Source organism: Ixodes scapularis, unplaced genomic scaffold (genome assembly GCF_016920785.2).
Source record: "Ixodes scapularis isolate PalLabHiFi unplaced genomic scaffold, ASM1692078v2 PGA_scaffold13__105_contigs__length_92229423, whole genome shotgun sequence".
In the NCBI taxonomy this organism is placed as follows: domain Eukaryota; kingdom Metazoa; phylum Arthropoda; class Arachnida; order Ixodida; family Ixodidae; genus Ixodes; species Ixodes scapularis.
Genome location: NW_024609839.1, coordinates 75,513,925 through 75,531,103, shown reverse-complemented (window position 1 = coordinate 75,531,103; position 17,179 = coordinate 75,513,925). Strand labels below are relative to the sequence as shown.

The 17,179-nt window shown below is 46.9% G+C and overlaps 1 protein-coding gene across 3 annotated transcripts in view; it reads left to right on the top strand.

Annotated features, from left to right (window-relative positions):
* Positions 1-17,179, top strand: part of LOC8052963 (Krueppel-like factor 3) — a 255,160-nt gene that overhangs the window by 198,655 nt on the left and 39,326 nt on the right. For all 3 annotated transcript variants that reach the window (XM_029983720.4, XM_042289971.1, XM_029983721.4), the window contains one exon: positions 2,365-2,458. In XM_029983720.4, the coding sequence (XP_029839580.1) occupies positions 2,365-2,458 (94 nt within the window). The remainder of the gene's footprint in view (positions 1-2,364; positions 2,459-17,179) is intronic.

Genomic DNA, 17,179 nt, shown 5'->3' with positions numbered 1-17,179 from the left:
GTTCTAGCCGTGTGCTCTAACTCGGAGCGTCGAGTGAGCTTATCATAGGGCAGCGTGCGTGACATCCTGCACTGACGTTTTGCTGCGCTTTCTGTATGCGGATCCTTAGTATTTGGCCCATGGTTGACCGTAGTATTATTCTTTGCAAGACTGAAGCGTCTTAACGACAAACGTGTGGTGTTCTTCTCGTTGTCTTTTTTTCTAATTTTTTCTTCTTCTTTGTAACCCTCTCGCGGTGATGTGCCATTTGCGCCAAACTGCGTTAACGTTCTGACCCCGCTACATCCTCCTATCGTTTACCAAGATCGGAGGAATTTTCGCCCACCTCGAAGAAAAAGCTAATTTCACCTCATTAATATGGAAAGTAATAGTTCAGGTTTTGCTGCCACTGGCTAATAATTATAAAAAAGGCATGCGAAAAAAAAAAGCAAAACTTTCTCGTATTTTTCTATTTTGATATAGTCCTCGTATCGGTCATGACTCGGTACTCCGATATTTAAGGACATTGCTCATTCTTTGTGGTCTCTTCGGGCGAATTAATTAGCTCCGTTGGTTGCGTTTCTCTCCGCGGCCAGGTCACTGTAGAGAAGTCACTCCCTCGGGGTAGGAATCCCGATTTTGTGCATGTTGCTTCTCTGCAACGCACCATCGTGCTAAGGGGTGAAGCCCTCATCCAGGATGGAGCGGTACATGATCACGCGTCGTGTGCGCACTTAAAGGGAATAAAAAATAAAATAAAATAAAGGTAGCAATAAACTTTGCAAAATGAAACTGATGTTACTTTACATGGTGACCTGCAACATTTTGACAAGTTTCGCGCATCACTGTTTGCGGTCGTTTTTATTTATTTTTAAAATTTTATTTGAGTTTTATGGGAGGATATCTGTACATACTGGAGTTATATCGCGAAAATAAAATCGAAACACAAGTGCAAAATGTGAGAGGCAACGCAGGACAAGACGCATTGTCTTGTGTTGCCAACCTCTCATTTTTCGTCCATGTGTTTTTTCGGCATAAAACATCCATATGAACCGGGTCCATCTAGCCCAACTCGCAGTCTTGATACTTTGTACTGGGCGTTGGGAAAAGGGTGGTTAATCATATTCATTTGGATGCGACTGAACTGCCTCGTAGGTAAAATTTTTATATTTAGTTAACACCTCTAAACAAGCCTCGACTGTTTGTGGACGGTCAGTAAGGTGTTAATTAAAACTAAGTTATCAGTGGAATGAAAGCTCAGCAATAGCATCATTAAGACGGATTTCTTAAAGGCATTTATTCTCCACCTGCCGACTTTGCTTTCGCGCAAATCTTTACATGTACCTTTACAACATGCAATGGTTTTCAGTGGTTGCTAAGAAGTGATTGCACAAATGTGTAAGACCAAATAAGCATTTTTTTTTTTTTTTTTTTGGCAGGGCGACACATGAATCCTAACGTAGTACATTGCAGTAGAATGAATATTGACGAGAAAAAACATGTGCTTGTGATTCAAAAGGGTTTTTTTCCGCTCCGAAATAGACTCTTTGCTGCCCCAAAAGGTGCTAAAAATGAGCGAATCACATAACTGTTCTTGTCTAACACCAGGTGACGACTCTCTACACTACAGAAGTCACGAAAAAAAAAAACGCAGACAATAAATAGTTTACGGTACGCACCCCCAGTTTTTAGATTAACGATAGTTATATTGCACTTAAAATAAAGTGGCAAACAAGTAGGGTGATACATTTTTCTGGAGCGTTCTAACACTGAACAGCACAGACAACGAATGCTTCAAAATATTACTCGCCTCACTAAACTGGTAAGCGAATAATAACGCTAGTAAAATCTTCGTCTTTGACATAAAACCGTGGGTCTTGGCTATGTTAAAAAGTAGTGTTATGAATATTTTTTTTTTGTCGTTACGTCCTCGCACGGAGCTATAAGTTATTTTGGCTCGTTAATTAGTCATTTAACTGAGTCGCGACGAGTTCAAACCTAGTGGCCTAGGCTTCCTATAGTCGGTAGCTGACGTCACCGGTTCGTGGTGCAGCGATGACGTAAACATGTCGATAGAGTGTTCCAGCGAGTGATGTTTTACGGGAATTCTCCTGCTTTTTTATTTATTTATTTGAATAACCCCACAGCACCAGTGAGGGCATTATAGTGGGGGAGGGGCAAATAGAAAATGAACTTGACGCCAAAAAACACTTGGCGAACGATCAAGTCGGGCTTCCTAATATAACGGCTTTTTTTTTTTTTTGTCGAAGTTGTTGCGTACCAAGTTATGCATGACGGCCTAGAGTTTCTTCCATTCTCGGCGTAATCGGGTACAAGCGTGGTATTGCGTCGTTTTCACGGGGATCTTGCGTTGCTTTTTCGTAGGAAGTCTACCCGACGGCATCCTCTCGAATCATATGGACTATGGCAGCCGGAGTGGGGCCTTCCTGTCATTGCAGAGGATCAAGGAAGCGTCCATGTAAGTGCACCCGCGGCAGCATTCACGTCGCTCGCGCACCTGCGCCCTTAAAGGCTCGTTCACACTCTTGCAACCGAGTAAGACCGAGAGAGACCAGACCGGTTTTTAAGCCTCTTGCGATCTCTTAGGACCAGCTCCGCTGCAGAGCATCCGGTCCTAAGATGTCGCAGGAGGCTTAAAAACCGGTCTGGTCTCTTTCGGTCGGACTCGGTCGCAAGAGTGTGAACGGGCCTTTAGAAGTCAAGGACCGCGGGAGCGTCGGAAACTCCGGCCATTCTCCGAGTTACCGACCCGTCATTTATCCATTTATTTAATACCTGTTTTCCTCTATATATTTATTTGCAATTTTATACGTAATTTACTTACTTGTTCGCTTTTTTTTCAGTGCATACTACGCCCAGTGGCCATTCCGGTACAGGGGATGTAAGAAATGGCATAAATATAAATCGCACAGTCAAATTCAATATATTTAGCCTGAAACTGAGCGAACAGTGGGAAGCTCTACCAGTTTATCGGGCAGCATGCTCAAATCGTCCCTGGAAGAGAATGAGTACTGTAAAGGACTTATTTTTCGCGGGCTCAATATTTCGCGATTTAGGTCAAAGCGGAAGTTTTGGAATAATTCGCGGGCTCTAATTTGCGCGACGCGGTGGGATCTCAATATTTTTTCCAAAGTGTTTACATTTTAGCGGAATTGTTCGCGGGACCTATTTCTCGCGAATTGTTCGCGATTCGTGAAAATTAGGTTTTCGCGAAAATTAAGTCGTTTACAGTATTTTAGCGAGTCAGTCCGCGAGGAAACTTCTTGATTTTCGTTTTAAAATATAACATACCTTATTACACCGGAATAAATAATATATTACACTAATTGACGACGTTCGCGAGTTAGAGATGTGGACCTCGAATTCTCGCCACGATTTGTATTTCGCACTTTTAAATGCGATAGCATTTCGAGGCTACAAAAAAAAAAAAAAAAGTTAGGTCGAGTGTTTTCGTAGGTCACGGCGGAATCGAATCATGCAGTAGCCAACAAAAGCGTCACCCGCTTCACCACCTTACACGTCACGTGGTATTACTGGTGGGAGGGGCGTATCCCCCACCATGACTGGGTCGATGCACTTGTACATGCATGCAAGCAAGCTTGGGAGAGGTATACTTTCAAGCGCTAATGACGCGCGCTCACACTCGTGCGGGACTATCCGGAGTGCCACGCTTGCAGTGACATAAACCCCGCACGCTGTTTACAAAAAAAGAAAAAAAAAAAAGTCAGGTTTTTTTTACCCTCCCTATGTCAGTGCGCAAACGCCAAAACCAGATTCGCGTAAAAAGAAAAACCGTTGTGCTGACAGCAGTGTTACCTTAGTGATGTGACGTCAGAGGCGTTTATTGGAGTTACAGGGTGCTTCTTTCGGACGCCCGGCCTTCTACACGTGCTCGTCGCCATCCGGTATCTGTGAGTCCGCGAGCACGCTCAAGCTCGTCTCGTCGGTTCTACCGGGAAAGTCTCTACGACGGAAGTGGCCGGGTCCGGGCAGTCCGACGTTAACGCTGGACCCCAGCTTGCGCGTCGTACTAGAAAACAATTTTCGCCATTTTAACAAACAAAGCATTTCGTACCATTCCGCTTCTGAAGTCCCATCTGGGTTCACGTGTCGGGCGGATCGCGAGTTTAGCCGCCACGCGTGGTCCCCTCGGAGGCCATGCTGGCGGGTAAAAGACCAACGGCGAATAGTCTGATATCTCGTGTTGAAAATTTGGAAACTCTTGGTGGTCATTGCTTGTCTCCGACAAGACTGATGAATGGTTGACCATTATTGCCCACGGACGATCGTGACAGCCTTCTAACTGCTACTGACGCTATGCGAAACAGGGTCAAGCTGTCATGTTGCCGATGTTTATAAAACATATGACACCAACACAAGATAGCGGTAAAGATGCGAGTTAGTTTCGGTTTTATCGCATTTTTGGGATTAAAAATTGATAAAGTTTTGGGAAAATTGATTCGGTGCTCAGTTTATAGTGCTCCTTCAGAAAATATGTGTAGTGGAAAACATTCAAATTAACACCAAAGATTTCTCTAAAAGGGGCAACTGCCCTCAATATTTTCCAATTTGTGCTTACGACTGTTTGCAGCTCAGTCAATGTCCCTATCTACAAGTTTTTTTTTTTTCCTTGATATTGTGTATAGGTTTATAAATATCACGGCTTAAAGTTTGGTTTCGGGCGTCTACGGCAAACCCGAAACAATCTGCCGGAAAGGTATGGCAACACTGATGTCAGCTGTACGGCCGTCTGTGGTTTCGCAATGGGGTACTGTGCATGAAATCAGAGGTTCAATCAGGATTAGAAATTTGACAGAAGCGTAGGCAGATTGGCACTGGGACCGCAGGGAAAGACACCAAATGGGGGAGCGCAGGGGAACATGGGATGGTCGTCTTTTGAGAGCAGGAAGGCAAATAGTAAGTTGAAATCTCAACAAAGGGTGACCGAAATGGATGACACGCGGTGGGCTCGGAAGGTACTCAAGTATTTATACACAAAAATTTTATACACAAAATAGACACACTGAATCCGAAACCTTACGTTTAAATACCTACACACTAGTGATGGGGCTGTGCAGACTACTTCAGTGGAAAAGGGAGTGAAAGACAGAGAGACGAAAGAATGTGGGAGGCATAAAGGCAGGAAAAGTCAGCTCTAACCGTGTACAGGTCACAAAAACAAGACATATGAAAGAAAATATGTTTGACAAGTAACTGGGGGAAGTTCTTTACTGTTTGAGGCGAGAACGGGAGTTTTGATGACGATGATGTATAGGGCTAAGTTTCAGGAGACACATTATGTGCCGCCTGCCACAATGAGAGCGAGACACGAGAGCACTTGGTTTTGAAGTGCACGGGGTTTCGCCCTACCCTTCCTGAAGGGGTAACGGATTTGGCCGGTGGCCTGCAGGTCTCGCTGCCACAATGAGAGCGAGACACAAGAGCACTTGGTTTTAAAATGCACAATGCTCTACCCTTCCTGAAGGGGTAACGGATTTGGCCGGCGGCCTGGGTTTCGCTGCCACAATGAGAGCGAGACACAAGAGCACTTGGTTTTGAAGTGCACGGGCTTTGCCCTACCCTTCCTGAAGGGGCAACGGATTTGGCCGGCGGCCTGGGTTTCGCTGGCGACGATGGAAGGACGGAAAAGAAAAGGATTGCAGTCACAAAGGGGCGATTAGCAGATTGGTGGAAATTATCTAGAGAAAATTGAGTGATGCACAACTAACTAGCACAGGTGGGGACAGGCGGGACAGAGGAAAATCGGGAGTCTTTCCCGCGTGGCTCCGGCCCAAAGTCTCAACCCTGTCTTCCAGTTGGTCTGGTGCTAGGGTAACGCCGACAAGGTTTGACCAGAGGAAAATTGGCGACTCCCTCGCGGGATGAAGAGGCGGTGTTATGTTTTTAATATTTTTGCCCGATTCCCAGAGGTCACCCTGGTGATATCCGACACAACCTGGTGATAATTAGATGGAGAAAATTGGCTTGAAAGGACAGGATGAATCATATGGTTGTCCTTTTATACATAGGCTAGGTGGCGCAAGCTACTTCCCGTTGCAAAGGGTATTGACATTCATCCAGCCGTGGCGTGACGTCACGGTGGTGTTGCGGTATGCGGTACAACGTGCAGAGTGAACCGCAGCACCACTGTGACGTGACGTCGCGGTGGTGCTGCGGCGGTACGCGTCGCCCAGTGTTGCATGACTAAAAGCTAACCCGCTTACCACCTGCTAAAGAGCAGCTGGTCGCATCTTTAAAATCGGTGTTAGTGGAGCACGCGGCTTCGCTTTGACGTAATATTTCGGCGTTGATCATATTTCGTGCCACTGAAGTTGCCTTTGAAGGAGACTCATCCGGCAGCAGTCCGACACTGTCGTCTTTCCTTCAGCGGGAGGGCGCCACGCTCGCCCGGCAATGACGGTATAGGAATCTCTGGCCCCTGCCTGTGCGACGTAGCGACAATCTCCACGGGTGCGCCCATCCTGCGCCCAATGTTCTTCCTTGGGGGCGGTTTTCGAGGCGTCTTCGACCGTCTCGATTTCGCTTCTGCCAGAGATCCCAGAGGAGGCGTCGCCCCTCCGCTTGCCGGGAGCCAGCTGCCCAGAGCTGAACCGGCTGCTCTGCGCTGCTCGCCGACCGTCTCCGAACCGAACCTCTCCGCACCTGTGACTCGTCCCGAGAAACGAACCTGCTAGAGGGGGATGCCTCGTTCCAGTCAACGGGCAAAGCCAGATCTAGTCTGTAGAGAGATATAGGGCCGGAAATACGCCTGCAGATCTTCTTATCCGGGTGTAGGGTTTGCTGCCTGCAGGCCACTATAGACGTTTGTAAGTAAGGCATCTGGGCGGCCGGGGCCATCTTGCTGGCGGTGTGGGTAGATCGTCTGATACTCAAGCATTGCTGAGGCGTGCCCACGGTTTCCAGACTGACACCCAAACAAAGCGTTTTCCATCTACGGTGGCCAGACTAGCTCTCTAAGCGCGGCTGCTTGCAGACGTGTATATTCCGTTTCACCTCATAGTGGACCCTAGCGGACGCTCCGAGCTATGAGCAAATAGGATACATTGAATAGCTTGTGAAACCTGGCATACATCGGTAGAGAAGCACAGTTTTACTTTTTTTTTTTTTTCAAGTATGTTATAAACTTTTTAAATTTATATTCATTCAACGTGACAAAAAGTTCGTACAGAAGCTCGTGCAATGCCAAGCTTCTATATGCACTATGAAAATTAAAACAAAACCGCGTGGGTAGCTCAAGAACTACCCAGAGTGAGGAAAGCAGACGCGCCCCTAGCGAGCTTCTCATCGCGAATAGGGGGATCGGTGGCCATGTGTGTTAATGCGTGGAGCTCTGAGCGCGTGGAGAGAAAGCTCACCCAAGCAGCACACTTCCCGGGCTCATACTTGGGCCAGTTTGGCTGAAGCTTGTGCTATAGGACTGAGCTAGGTTGGCACTAGCTCGCTCCACTCTTGCCCAAGCTTGGAACGAAGAGGTGTGTACTTGGGCACTTGCCTGTAGAAGCCAGGGATACTGGTTTCAATCTCCACCCTTGCCCGTTTCGATCTGGATGCGCATCGTACCGGCGCGTGCGGTAGTGTACCACTACTTCTTGGTGTTCATTGAAGACCCCAAGCTGTCAATTCTACTGCACTGGCTCAATTATTATATTTGTAGTGTAGGTGTACTTTCGTTTTATCAACTCTCCCCAAGTATATATACAGGATGTGACAAAAGAAAATTTACACGGTCTTTTTTATTGCAAAAATAGACTAGGCATCGCCGAACGCTCATTTTCCGCCCAAAGGTAGCGCTAGAGGTCACAACCAGATGCCAAAGTTTCAGCTCGATCCGATGACTTAATCAAAAGTTATGAGTGATTTTCTGAAAATTTCAATGGGAAAATGGCGGCCGACGGAGTTTTCGAGCACATGGGGCTCTATCAGGCACGTAGCCAGGGGGGGGGGGGGGGGGGGGGGCATGGAGCCCCCCCCCCCCCCCCCCCGAAATCTTCCATTTTGCTGGGACCTCCTCTCTCCCCTCCCCCTCATACAGCATTTTGTCATGGGCGGGCCCCCCCTCCCCCCCCCCGAAACAAAATCCTGGCTACGTGCCTGGGCTGTATGGCACCAGAAACCGAAAACGGGCGAAAATGGGCTCCATTTTCCCATTGAAATTTTCAGAAAATCACTTATAACTTTTGATTAAATTATCGAATCGGGCTAAAACTTTGGCATCTAGTTGTGACCTCTAGCTCTACCTTCGGGCGGAGAATGAGCGTTCGGCGATGCCTAGTTTATTTTTGCGGTGAAAAAGACCGTGTAAATGTTTTTTGTGACACCCTGTATATATATATATTCTACTATAGATAAGCGTGTCTTGATACTTCTGATAAATTCGAAAGCACAGAAGGTGTCGTATGTGCACTGTTTAAAACGTCCCGTCCAATTAGGGCATAGAGCCCCGCTAATCTTGATACCAGCTAAAACTCGCCAATCTTCCGTAACACCACCAAAGCCGTAGTTGATTGAATATTTTACCATAACCATACAGCAAGCATACGGTTATAAAAGTGCAGCACCTCATTACAGGGCTGAAACAGTAAACGAGGCCCAAATTATCTAAACCATCGAACATTTTCGCGGTACAAATACTTTTACTGAAGTACACGGTAAGTGAACCATAAAGTAATAGTGGTATTGTTGATGTTGTAATTTTTCAAAACTAGAAATAGGAGCAATGACACTACTGATTCCCTGAAATAAATTAACTGGTCAATTACAATTTTTTTATTAAGCTTGCTCTAATTTTTCTTAAATTCTCGTAAATACCAAAACAAAAAAAAAGTTTTCAGAACAACCGTGCACTGAATCTGATTTTGCAAAACAGAAAGACAAAACGAAAGAAGCTTCGAAATTCAGCTATATTAGAAAAATGAAAAGGAAGGATTGAAGTCTCCATTCGTGCCTGCCGAAAACGCTGAAAACAAAAACAACGCATTTACTCAGTTGGTAAATCCCACGAGACAACTCGCCAAGTGAGGTACATATATTCCTACACTTTTCCGCTTTTTCGAAAGCTCTTGAAGCCCCTAGTAAGTTTCAGGACCCTTGACTTTGCTCCTACCATTGAGACTTGTTCTGTAGGTTTCACCTGGTTTCCGAAACAAATATCTGGTCAACACGTGACAGATTTTCTAGTGAACGGACTTTGGAGTGAATTACTTCTAGTAGGAGCTTACTCGCAAGTCCCCCATTCCTTTCCTTACCTTTAGAAAAGCTGAAGACAAACACCTGCGCTTGGTAAAGCCCACCAAGCAACACACACAAAGTCTAGCGTACTCACGTTGTTCCACTTTTGTCCCAAAATTTTGAGAGAGCTGACAAACTTCAGCGCCTTTCTTGTTCCTTTAAGTGTGGATTCCTTTATTGCAGCGTTCACACGTTATGCCCTATTTATCTGAAACAAATATCAGGTCGACATGTGACAGATTTGACAAACATGCGGAAGCTGCACCCTTGGCTTTAACTTCGTGAGAGTCGAACGTGAAATGGCTGTGCGTGTGAATGACTTGAAATAAGGGCTTACTCTTATATCAGTGAACCTAAAAATTAATGCGTTGGTCAAGTTCCCCGCTCGTTGCCATTAGAAAACCTACAGGCAATAACCTGTTAATATTTAGTCATGTCGCAATGCCCGCGAAGCATTACACACAAGATGAGGCTTATACATTGTCCCACTTACATAGTCCGAAAATGTCGGGGTCACTGGCGAACTTCGAGGCTTTTCTTCCTACCTATTTCGGCGTGGATTCCCGTCGTGCAGCTTCCGCATGTTGTATCTGAAACATATATCACCGGTATCTGAAACATATATCAGGTCGTTACATGGTAGATTTGATATAGGAGCCGCAAGTGAATCGGCTTGACTGAATGGCCTGAATGAGTGAATTGAAACCAAAAGAAAAAGTAGTATACTAATATGGCGGGTTTGACCCAGCGGTGTTGTTCCTGTACAGCCTCATCTACTACATAAATTGATCTACCATTTCGTTGCAATTGCTAATTGGGCAAGAAATATGGCCGGTAGCGACAGCACATGATCTCTTGATACTATTGTTTCTCTTGAAACACACGTTTCCGCTTACACTTGAAAGGCTGTTTCACAATAGAGTGGTCTCCTGACATTTTCTACCATCAGTATAATGAGAGACGAGCACATTCTATTACACTGTTAATAGTATGAAGAAATAACTCAGCTCAACCACCCTAAGTGATATATGAATTAATATTAAGGCCATCTTGAACCACAGCCGGAGCATCACGAGATGGTTCCTTTAAAGCGGATGCACACAAAACAATGAGATTGTGCAACACTAGAAGATCAATGTTAAATTGTTACATGCCAAAATTAGGCATTTTAAAAATTTATTTTAAAAATACGTTTTGTATATATGTTTATGTATAGTGATGCAATTGTCAACTGTATTTTGTATTCCTGTATCGAAATATATTTTCCGGTGCATTCCTGGTATCGCGATACTATTAGGGGCGGATGTATCTTGTAGCGATTTTCGAGGAGTTCCGTTTTTATTTCGGGCTCATGAACGACGGCGTTGCAATCCTACAGTGAGCACCCGTTTGTTGGTTAAGAAATATCGCACAGATAATGGATAGGTCATGTTTATTTTTTTTGTTCCTCGCATACATTAATGGGTCCACCAAACCAATTCTACGGAATATGAAGACATCTCAAAAAGCTTGTTGACGAAATGTATTTAACTATCTCTATTTTTGCAAAACGTATTATTGTACTTTGATATACCTTTTATATGTTACAAATGTATTTCTGATACATATCGCATTACCCTCTTTGGAAATTCTTTTTTTTTATCAATATTTCAGGCATTTTTGCCATGTATCCCAGCTGTATTTCCAAATACTTGTTAGGGTGTTTCTCTCCAACCCTGTTACATGCTTAGTGTTGTGTTGTGTCATTGTAGGCAATTAATTTCTGGAACGAGATATTTGATTTAAAGACCAGGTAACATTGTTCAAATAGTAATTCTACTTGCATTCTGTCAAGTCTGAAGAGATTTCTCTTGAGCCTCGTGTTCGACAGTTGATTGGAAAATTACGAATTCATAACGACTTCTTAAGAGCATGGAATTTGCGTCCTAATCAGATACAGCATCCCACATCTCCCTTCCGATTGTGAGTGGATTTTATACCTTACGAATTACTACAGCTAGAGTAAGCTCGCGGCATCAAAATTACAAGAACTTACAACCTAAGTCTAAAATTGAATTATTATTCCCTAATTCTTTACATGTCCACTTTTGAAACGCGAATATGAATTTACATTCATAGCATAACAGCACAGCATAGCCTTTTATAATACCTTGCTTGGCATAGACTCTATTTTTCACAACAATGAGGAACTTAAACCTGTATAATACGAAGATGAGGAAAAAGAATCTGCTTATGGTTCATTTTTTACATTACATTGATCGGGATCCGTCAAAGTAACAGGGACTTGTGGGCAGTGGATTTAGTGCTCATTGTTTTCTCTCTCTCTTGTAAATTATTCATGCCACATCTTGCGGCAATACACCAAATGACAACTTCTTGAAAATGGGTGTGCATCAGGGTGGAAAGCAAAATTCAAGAGGATTTAAATCGTGATTTAAATTATGATTTAAGTCGTTAGTTATATCGCACGTGTTTTACTATGAAAAAATGTAGGTCAATCTTTTTCAGCAAAGATAATCTGGGAAATATTTTTTTTATTTACCGTTTGCTTGTCATTTTGCGCCTTCTGATGGCATTTGTTTTTTTATTGAAATACAAATATAACTACACAATCCAAAGGCAGCGCTTTTCTGAGCCAGTGATAACGTTGAGCTATTTGTCTACTTTTCACTGTGTTGGACAGTAAACGGGAAGTCCCGTAGCAGGCAAATTATAACATAAAAAAAGCAAATCAATTTTTTGTTCTAGTATGGAGGGCTTACACGAATAAAAAGTCGTTAATTGGATTGTACTTTTACAGTGATCCCTTATTCCATGATATTTTCAGCGATCGGGCGGATTGACCATTCAATATGTCATGTTTTAAAATACAAATAGCAATAATGAATCACTATATTCTACATACAGTGATTTAAATCAAATTAATCTAATTTAACTGAAATAATTTTGACGTAAATAGAATTGATATGATTTAAATCAGTCCATAAAAAGGCTTTTATTCTTAATACGTGGATGCTGCATCAAAACCAAGCTTTCCCTTTGACACCACCGGCATTGCTTTGATACAAAAGATGCATGCAAAAGGAAGGGTACACTCGATAACGTGAAAATAAACAATCATAAAATTTTAAGATACTAAATAATCTGGTTCACACACACACACAAACACAAAAAGGAATGCCCCCCTGTTTGTCCACTGCAATTCAAATGCAAAGGGTCTCCATCTTCAAGAATTCAGTCGTGGTTCTAAAACAAAACTTTGGGAGTTTTAATGCTTTTGAACAATTCTGTGTAATGGAGTTCAACACACAAAACAAACAAAATACCTTTGAATAAACTTGAAAGTTGTTCCTTCACGTTTAACATCCTTGATGTTGGGGCTCTGCAGGAAGTTGACATTTTCTACCACCAGTTTATGGTCCACATACAACAGACAGCTGTAGTTGAAAATCGACTGGCCTAGAAAAAAAAATTAAAAATAAAACTTTTTTTTAAATGAAAACGCTTACCTTGTTTTGGAGGCGTGTTTCTCTCCTACTACACGGCTTGATTGCAACGAAGCAAGACACTTGCAATTCTTGTGTCCCTTACAAGGGTGTCACTTCTCTGCAGTGCACCTAGGCCCGGTGACGTCATGATGGCGTCATGGTGTCGGGGTACGGTTCTTCGTTACGGTATTTCGTGACGTGTCTTCATGACGTTTTCGTTCAAAGAAATGGGTTCAAATAGACTCAAGTCGTCTCAAAGAAATTGGCTGAAAACCGTCGCTGAGTTCGAATGAAAATATCTATAATCGACCCTTTTGTGGCTAAATCAGGCACTGGTTTAGGACATGTTATTTAATTTCCTCAAAACCCAAATATGTATCTTTATTTTATTTTTTTTTTTTTTTTTGAGGGGGGAGGGGGGGAAGGTGGGGGGAAGGGGAAGGGGGAGAAGAGAAGTTTAGAAATGAAAGCGGGCGGAAACGACAAGATTCGTCCGATGTTTCGTCCGACGAACCTGGCACGGCCCTTGAGCTAAGCGTTACCGGTTGCGAAAGGCGGACGACCCGTGCACGGTCTCTCGAACATACCGCTGACGAGGCGGACGTACATACACGGGCGCTTGTATCCGGAAGACCCGCCTTGCAGGAACCGTATACCGAGCACGGGCCCACACAGGCACGAGACGTTCCGACAGATGATGGCGGGGACAGCGCTCGTGACTTATTAAGCGTGATCGCGAGCTTTTCTCTCCATCTGGACCGGAGAAGAAACTTTCTCGGCGTCCCGGCGGTGACACGGGGATGCCAGGAAGGCGCCCCCTTGTCCGCCCCGGATCTCCGCTCGTTGCTGTCCGCGTCGCTAGGCGCAGCCTACCTTCCGCGTCGCGTTTGTCTCCTTGTAGAGGGTGAGGGGCACGGTCCGTTCGTGTTGTCCGCAGGACCACACGCGACGAACGTGGTCTACACGAGTGCGACACGGCCATGTCCTGTTTTCTTGCGTCTGTTTTGGGGACGCTCGAAGACCTCCGGGCTCCGACGTCGCTAAAACATGTGCACGAGGAACGGGATGGGCGAAGGGGCGATGGAAATTTCAGATTTGTGAGCCTCGTGGGCGTCGTACTGTGTCCGTCCGCAGTTTTCGAGGAAGTCGGCTTGATTGCAGGTGCCCTTAAAAGCCACGAGTCAGCGTTCCTTCAATTAAGAACTAAGCACGAAATTGATGAGGTCCGCCCCCGAAACCTGGAGCTCTCACTTGTCTTACTTTGGTCTCGGGGAAGGTGTAGGCATCTACACGAAACACCATAGCGGCCTTCCTGAGACTTCCGCAGAGGCTTCGTCGAGCAAGCCTACGGACGTGTCCGCCGCAGAGCTGAGATGTGTACATTACGCTGTGGCCCTTAATTCTCCTGGACCGGCTTCCTGAAAACAGCGCCGTAGCTAATCACTGTACGAAAAACGCGCGCCCCAGGCTCGAATGTCTGCACAAAATTACAAGTTTTCTTAGTGTCACCGAAAACCACTGAATAGGTCAGTTTGACAAAGCTGTGGAATGTTGTTGGTAAGCAGGCCAGAAATGTGAACGCGCACACAGCAACTACTGATCTGTATAGACGGACATGCTGTTTACAAACAAGCCCGCGTTTGCCCACACCGGGTGTGGGCACTGCGCGTGAGCACAAACCGAATTCGGGAGGAGTGAAGCGTCTGCGCACGCGCAGTGCCTTTGACAGCGCCACCGCAGCTGCGTGACGTCAGGGCCGCGTGTTGGTCTATAACATTGGCTGTTGGTCTGAAGGTTCGGCCAATACCAAAAGAAAGCTCTTCATTTGGTATACGTGCACAAGAAAAGATTTGAAATGGGCGAGCGGTCTCTGTGTGAGCGCGTTCGTTTTCCGTTCCGAAAGCGAATTTGATACTACCTGATACCACCGATACTCAGTGCACGCGCCCTCCGGAAGCATATTAAGAGCAACAATAATTGCCAGCCGCCGGAAGCAAAAAAGAATTGAGAAAAGAATTTTGCGGTTTTACGTGCCAAACCAACGACGGGCGTCTGGCACGCGCCAGCGCAGGACCCAGGATTCATTTGGACCACCTGGGGATCTTTTGAGGTGCAACCGAAAGCTCGGTTACACGGCGCCTTCTCCGCAATAAGCCTCCGTCAGATTGCGGGCACCTCGGCCGGGATTCGAACCCGTCACCTGGGGATAAGGTGGCAAAACCGAAACTGAACTTTCGTGATGCCCACAGCCTCTTTGGCGCTCTCCTCCTCGCCGCGGTGCTCTGCAACCAAATCTTGGGACGTCTCGAAGCTGCCTGACGCCTGCGAAACAAAACGCTCCTGGGGCAGTTTGCTCATCTCGCGGCCGCGGCCGCGGTTGCGGCCAAGAGGGATTGTTATCTCACGTGACGAGCTCCTTGGGGACATGGTAGTAGAGGGCTGTGGTGTTTGAAGTATGTGTTGTTTCCTTCAAGCCAGTCGTGGTTTGAATGGTGTCGGACCACACCACATCGTACAGAGTCGCTCTTCGCCAAGTGATGCTGTTTTGTCTGATATAGAACTCAAATAAACACCGCACTGATTACCTTTCGTCGTAAGGCTAGTAATTTTTTATTACTTTTTTCGGAGAGGTGACGGGGATCGAAACGTACACACGGGCGAACATGTTAGAACTTCCAAGGTCACCACTATTAATTTCCCGTGCACTCTACTTGCAGTGCAGCAGAAGCAGCGCACACTAAAGAAGCAGCGCGGTGCCGTTGGCGGTGGTGATTCGTCTGCGCCGCATTAAGACTGAGCGTGCACGCTGCCTAGCGGCCTCTTTCCTGACAGGTGTATGTTTATCGAGCCGTGAGCGACGCCATTGCTACAAACAAGCAGGAAGGGCCAGAAGGATGCATTGCGCAACGCAACTTCCCTCAAACGCTGATTGACTCACGTCGGGCGAAGCCCATCGCTTGGCGGGAAAAAAAAATGGATCTCGGGTCGATGCAGATATTCCGCTATCGACAAGCGGATTTCGCCACTTGGCTCCAAATCCTCTCGTCGCCGGCGTGGATCTGTCCGTAAGTTCGGAAGTATAAACGCGCCATGAGGCTTCATTGGACGGGCCGCACTTGATCGTCGGCACGCGGCCGCTGTTCGGAGCGGGTGTCGTCGACGGCGCAGCGGGGCTGCCCGGCGGAGCGTCTGTCTGTCCCTCCGGACTCGTCGGTCCCTCCGCTCGGGCCCTCGACGGCCGGCTGTCAGAGCGAAGGAGCTCGGCCGCCGGGACCCGCACGGGTAATGGCAGGCACGCTGCTGCATGGCGACGGCTCGCCGAGGGGCAGCGTGCCGAAGTCGTGACGCGCGGCCTGCCCGAGGCGACCGGGCCCGGCCACCCCGGGCGCCGGCCAAAGCACCAGAGACAAAAGGCGTGTCAGTAAGCCAGGCAGCGAGCCATAGCAGCGGCGATACTGAACCCCTCAAGATGGGCGTGGTCCCCGCGGGAAACATGCGTGGCCCCGTCGTGCCTGACCTCGGAGCTGGCGGAGATGCAAAGGTCGCCAGCGTCCCTCCCGCCCGCTTCCCAAAGAAGGCCGTCGTCTTCTTGCTGTTCGGTGGTGGTATGCGCGCTGTTCCCGCTGCGGCATCCTTCGCTATCTGGGCGCTTTGATCGGCGCCTGTAATGCCCGTGCCGGGGGGTGGCCGCCGAGGGGTCGGGACCTCTGCGCCGGGTTCCGCCGCGCGCTTCTTTCCTCCTCGTGGCGGTTTCTGCTCTGCCGGTTTCCTCTTTATGTGCGGGGCGCGGCGGGCGATTCTCGTCACGAACCTCGGCGTACGGTTCTCTTGCCAACGGCCGGCTGCTGCTGTTTCTGATTACCGTAATTTTCGGGTCGCAATCATGACGGCAGTTCGAACCGAATCGTGTTCGATGCCCCTGTTTCTTGGCCGCTTCCACGCTGTGCGATGGGGCTCCCCTTTCGTGGATATTTTTCGCTTCGTGTCCCATGAGCCGGGCCTGGCTCCTTCGGCATCTGATAAGGCGCCCATCGATTCGTCTTACAAACGAGGATAATGCGTCGGTCGTGGGGCCTACAGCCGACCCGGTATCGTGCAAAAACGCGGTTTTGTGCCGCCTCGGCTTGCGGACGCTTCCAAAGTACACACAAAAGCGAAGGATGTTGCTTCGAAGGCTCTCGATGTCTTCATTTCAAAGACCCGTGGGAGGCTTCGCGCCCGGCGTTACCGAAACACGAGCCTTGGGCGGCACCTGTCCCCCGACGTGGTTCCCTTCCCGGTGGCCCGACCAACTCTACTATAGGGAGTTTTCACTGGCGTAATTTTGTCCGCCATTTTGTTGTTTTGAGCTGTTTAGCGTGTGCAGAAGGCAAGCATTCCAAGGATTTACATGACTCCTTACATGCGTAGAGCACAGAAGATTACAAGTCTTACCACGCTGA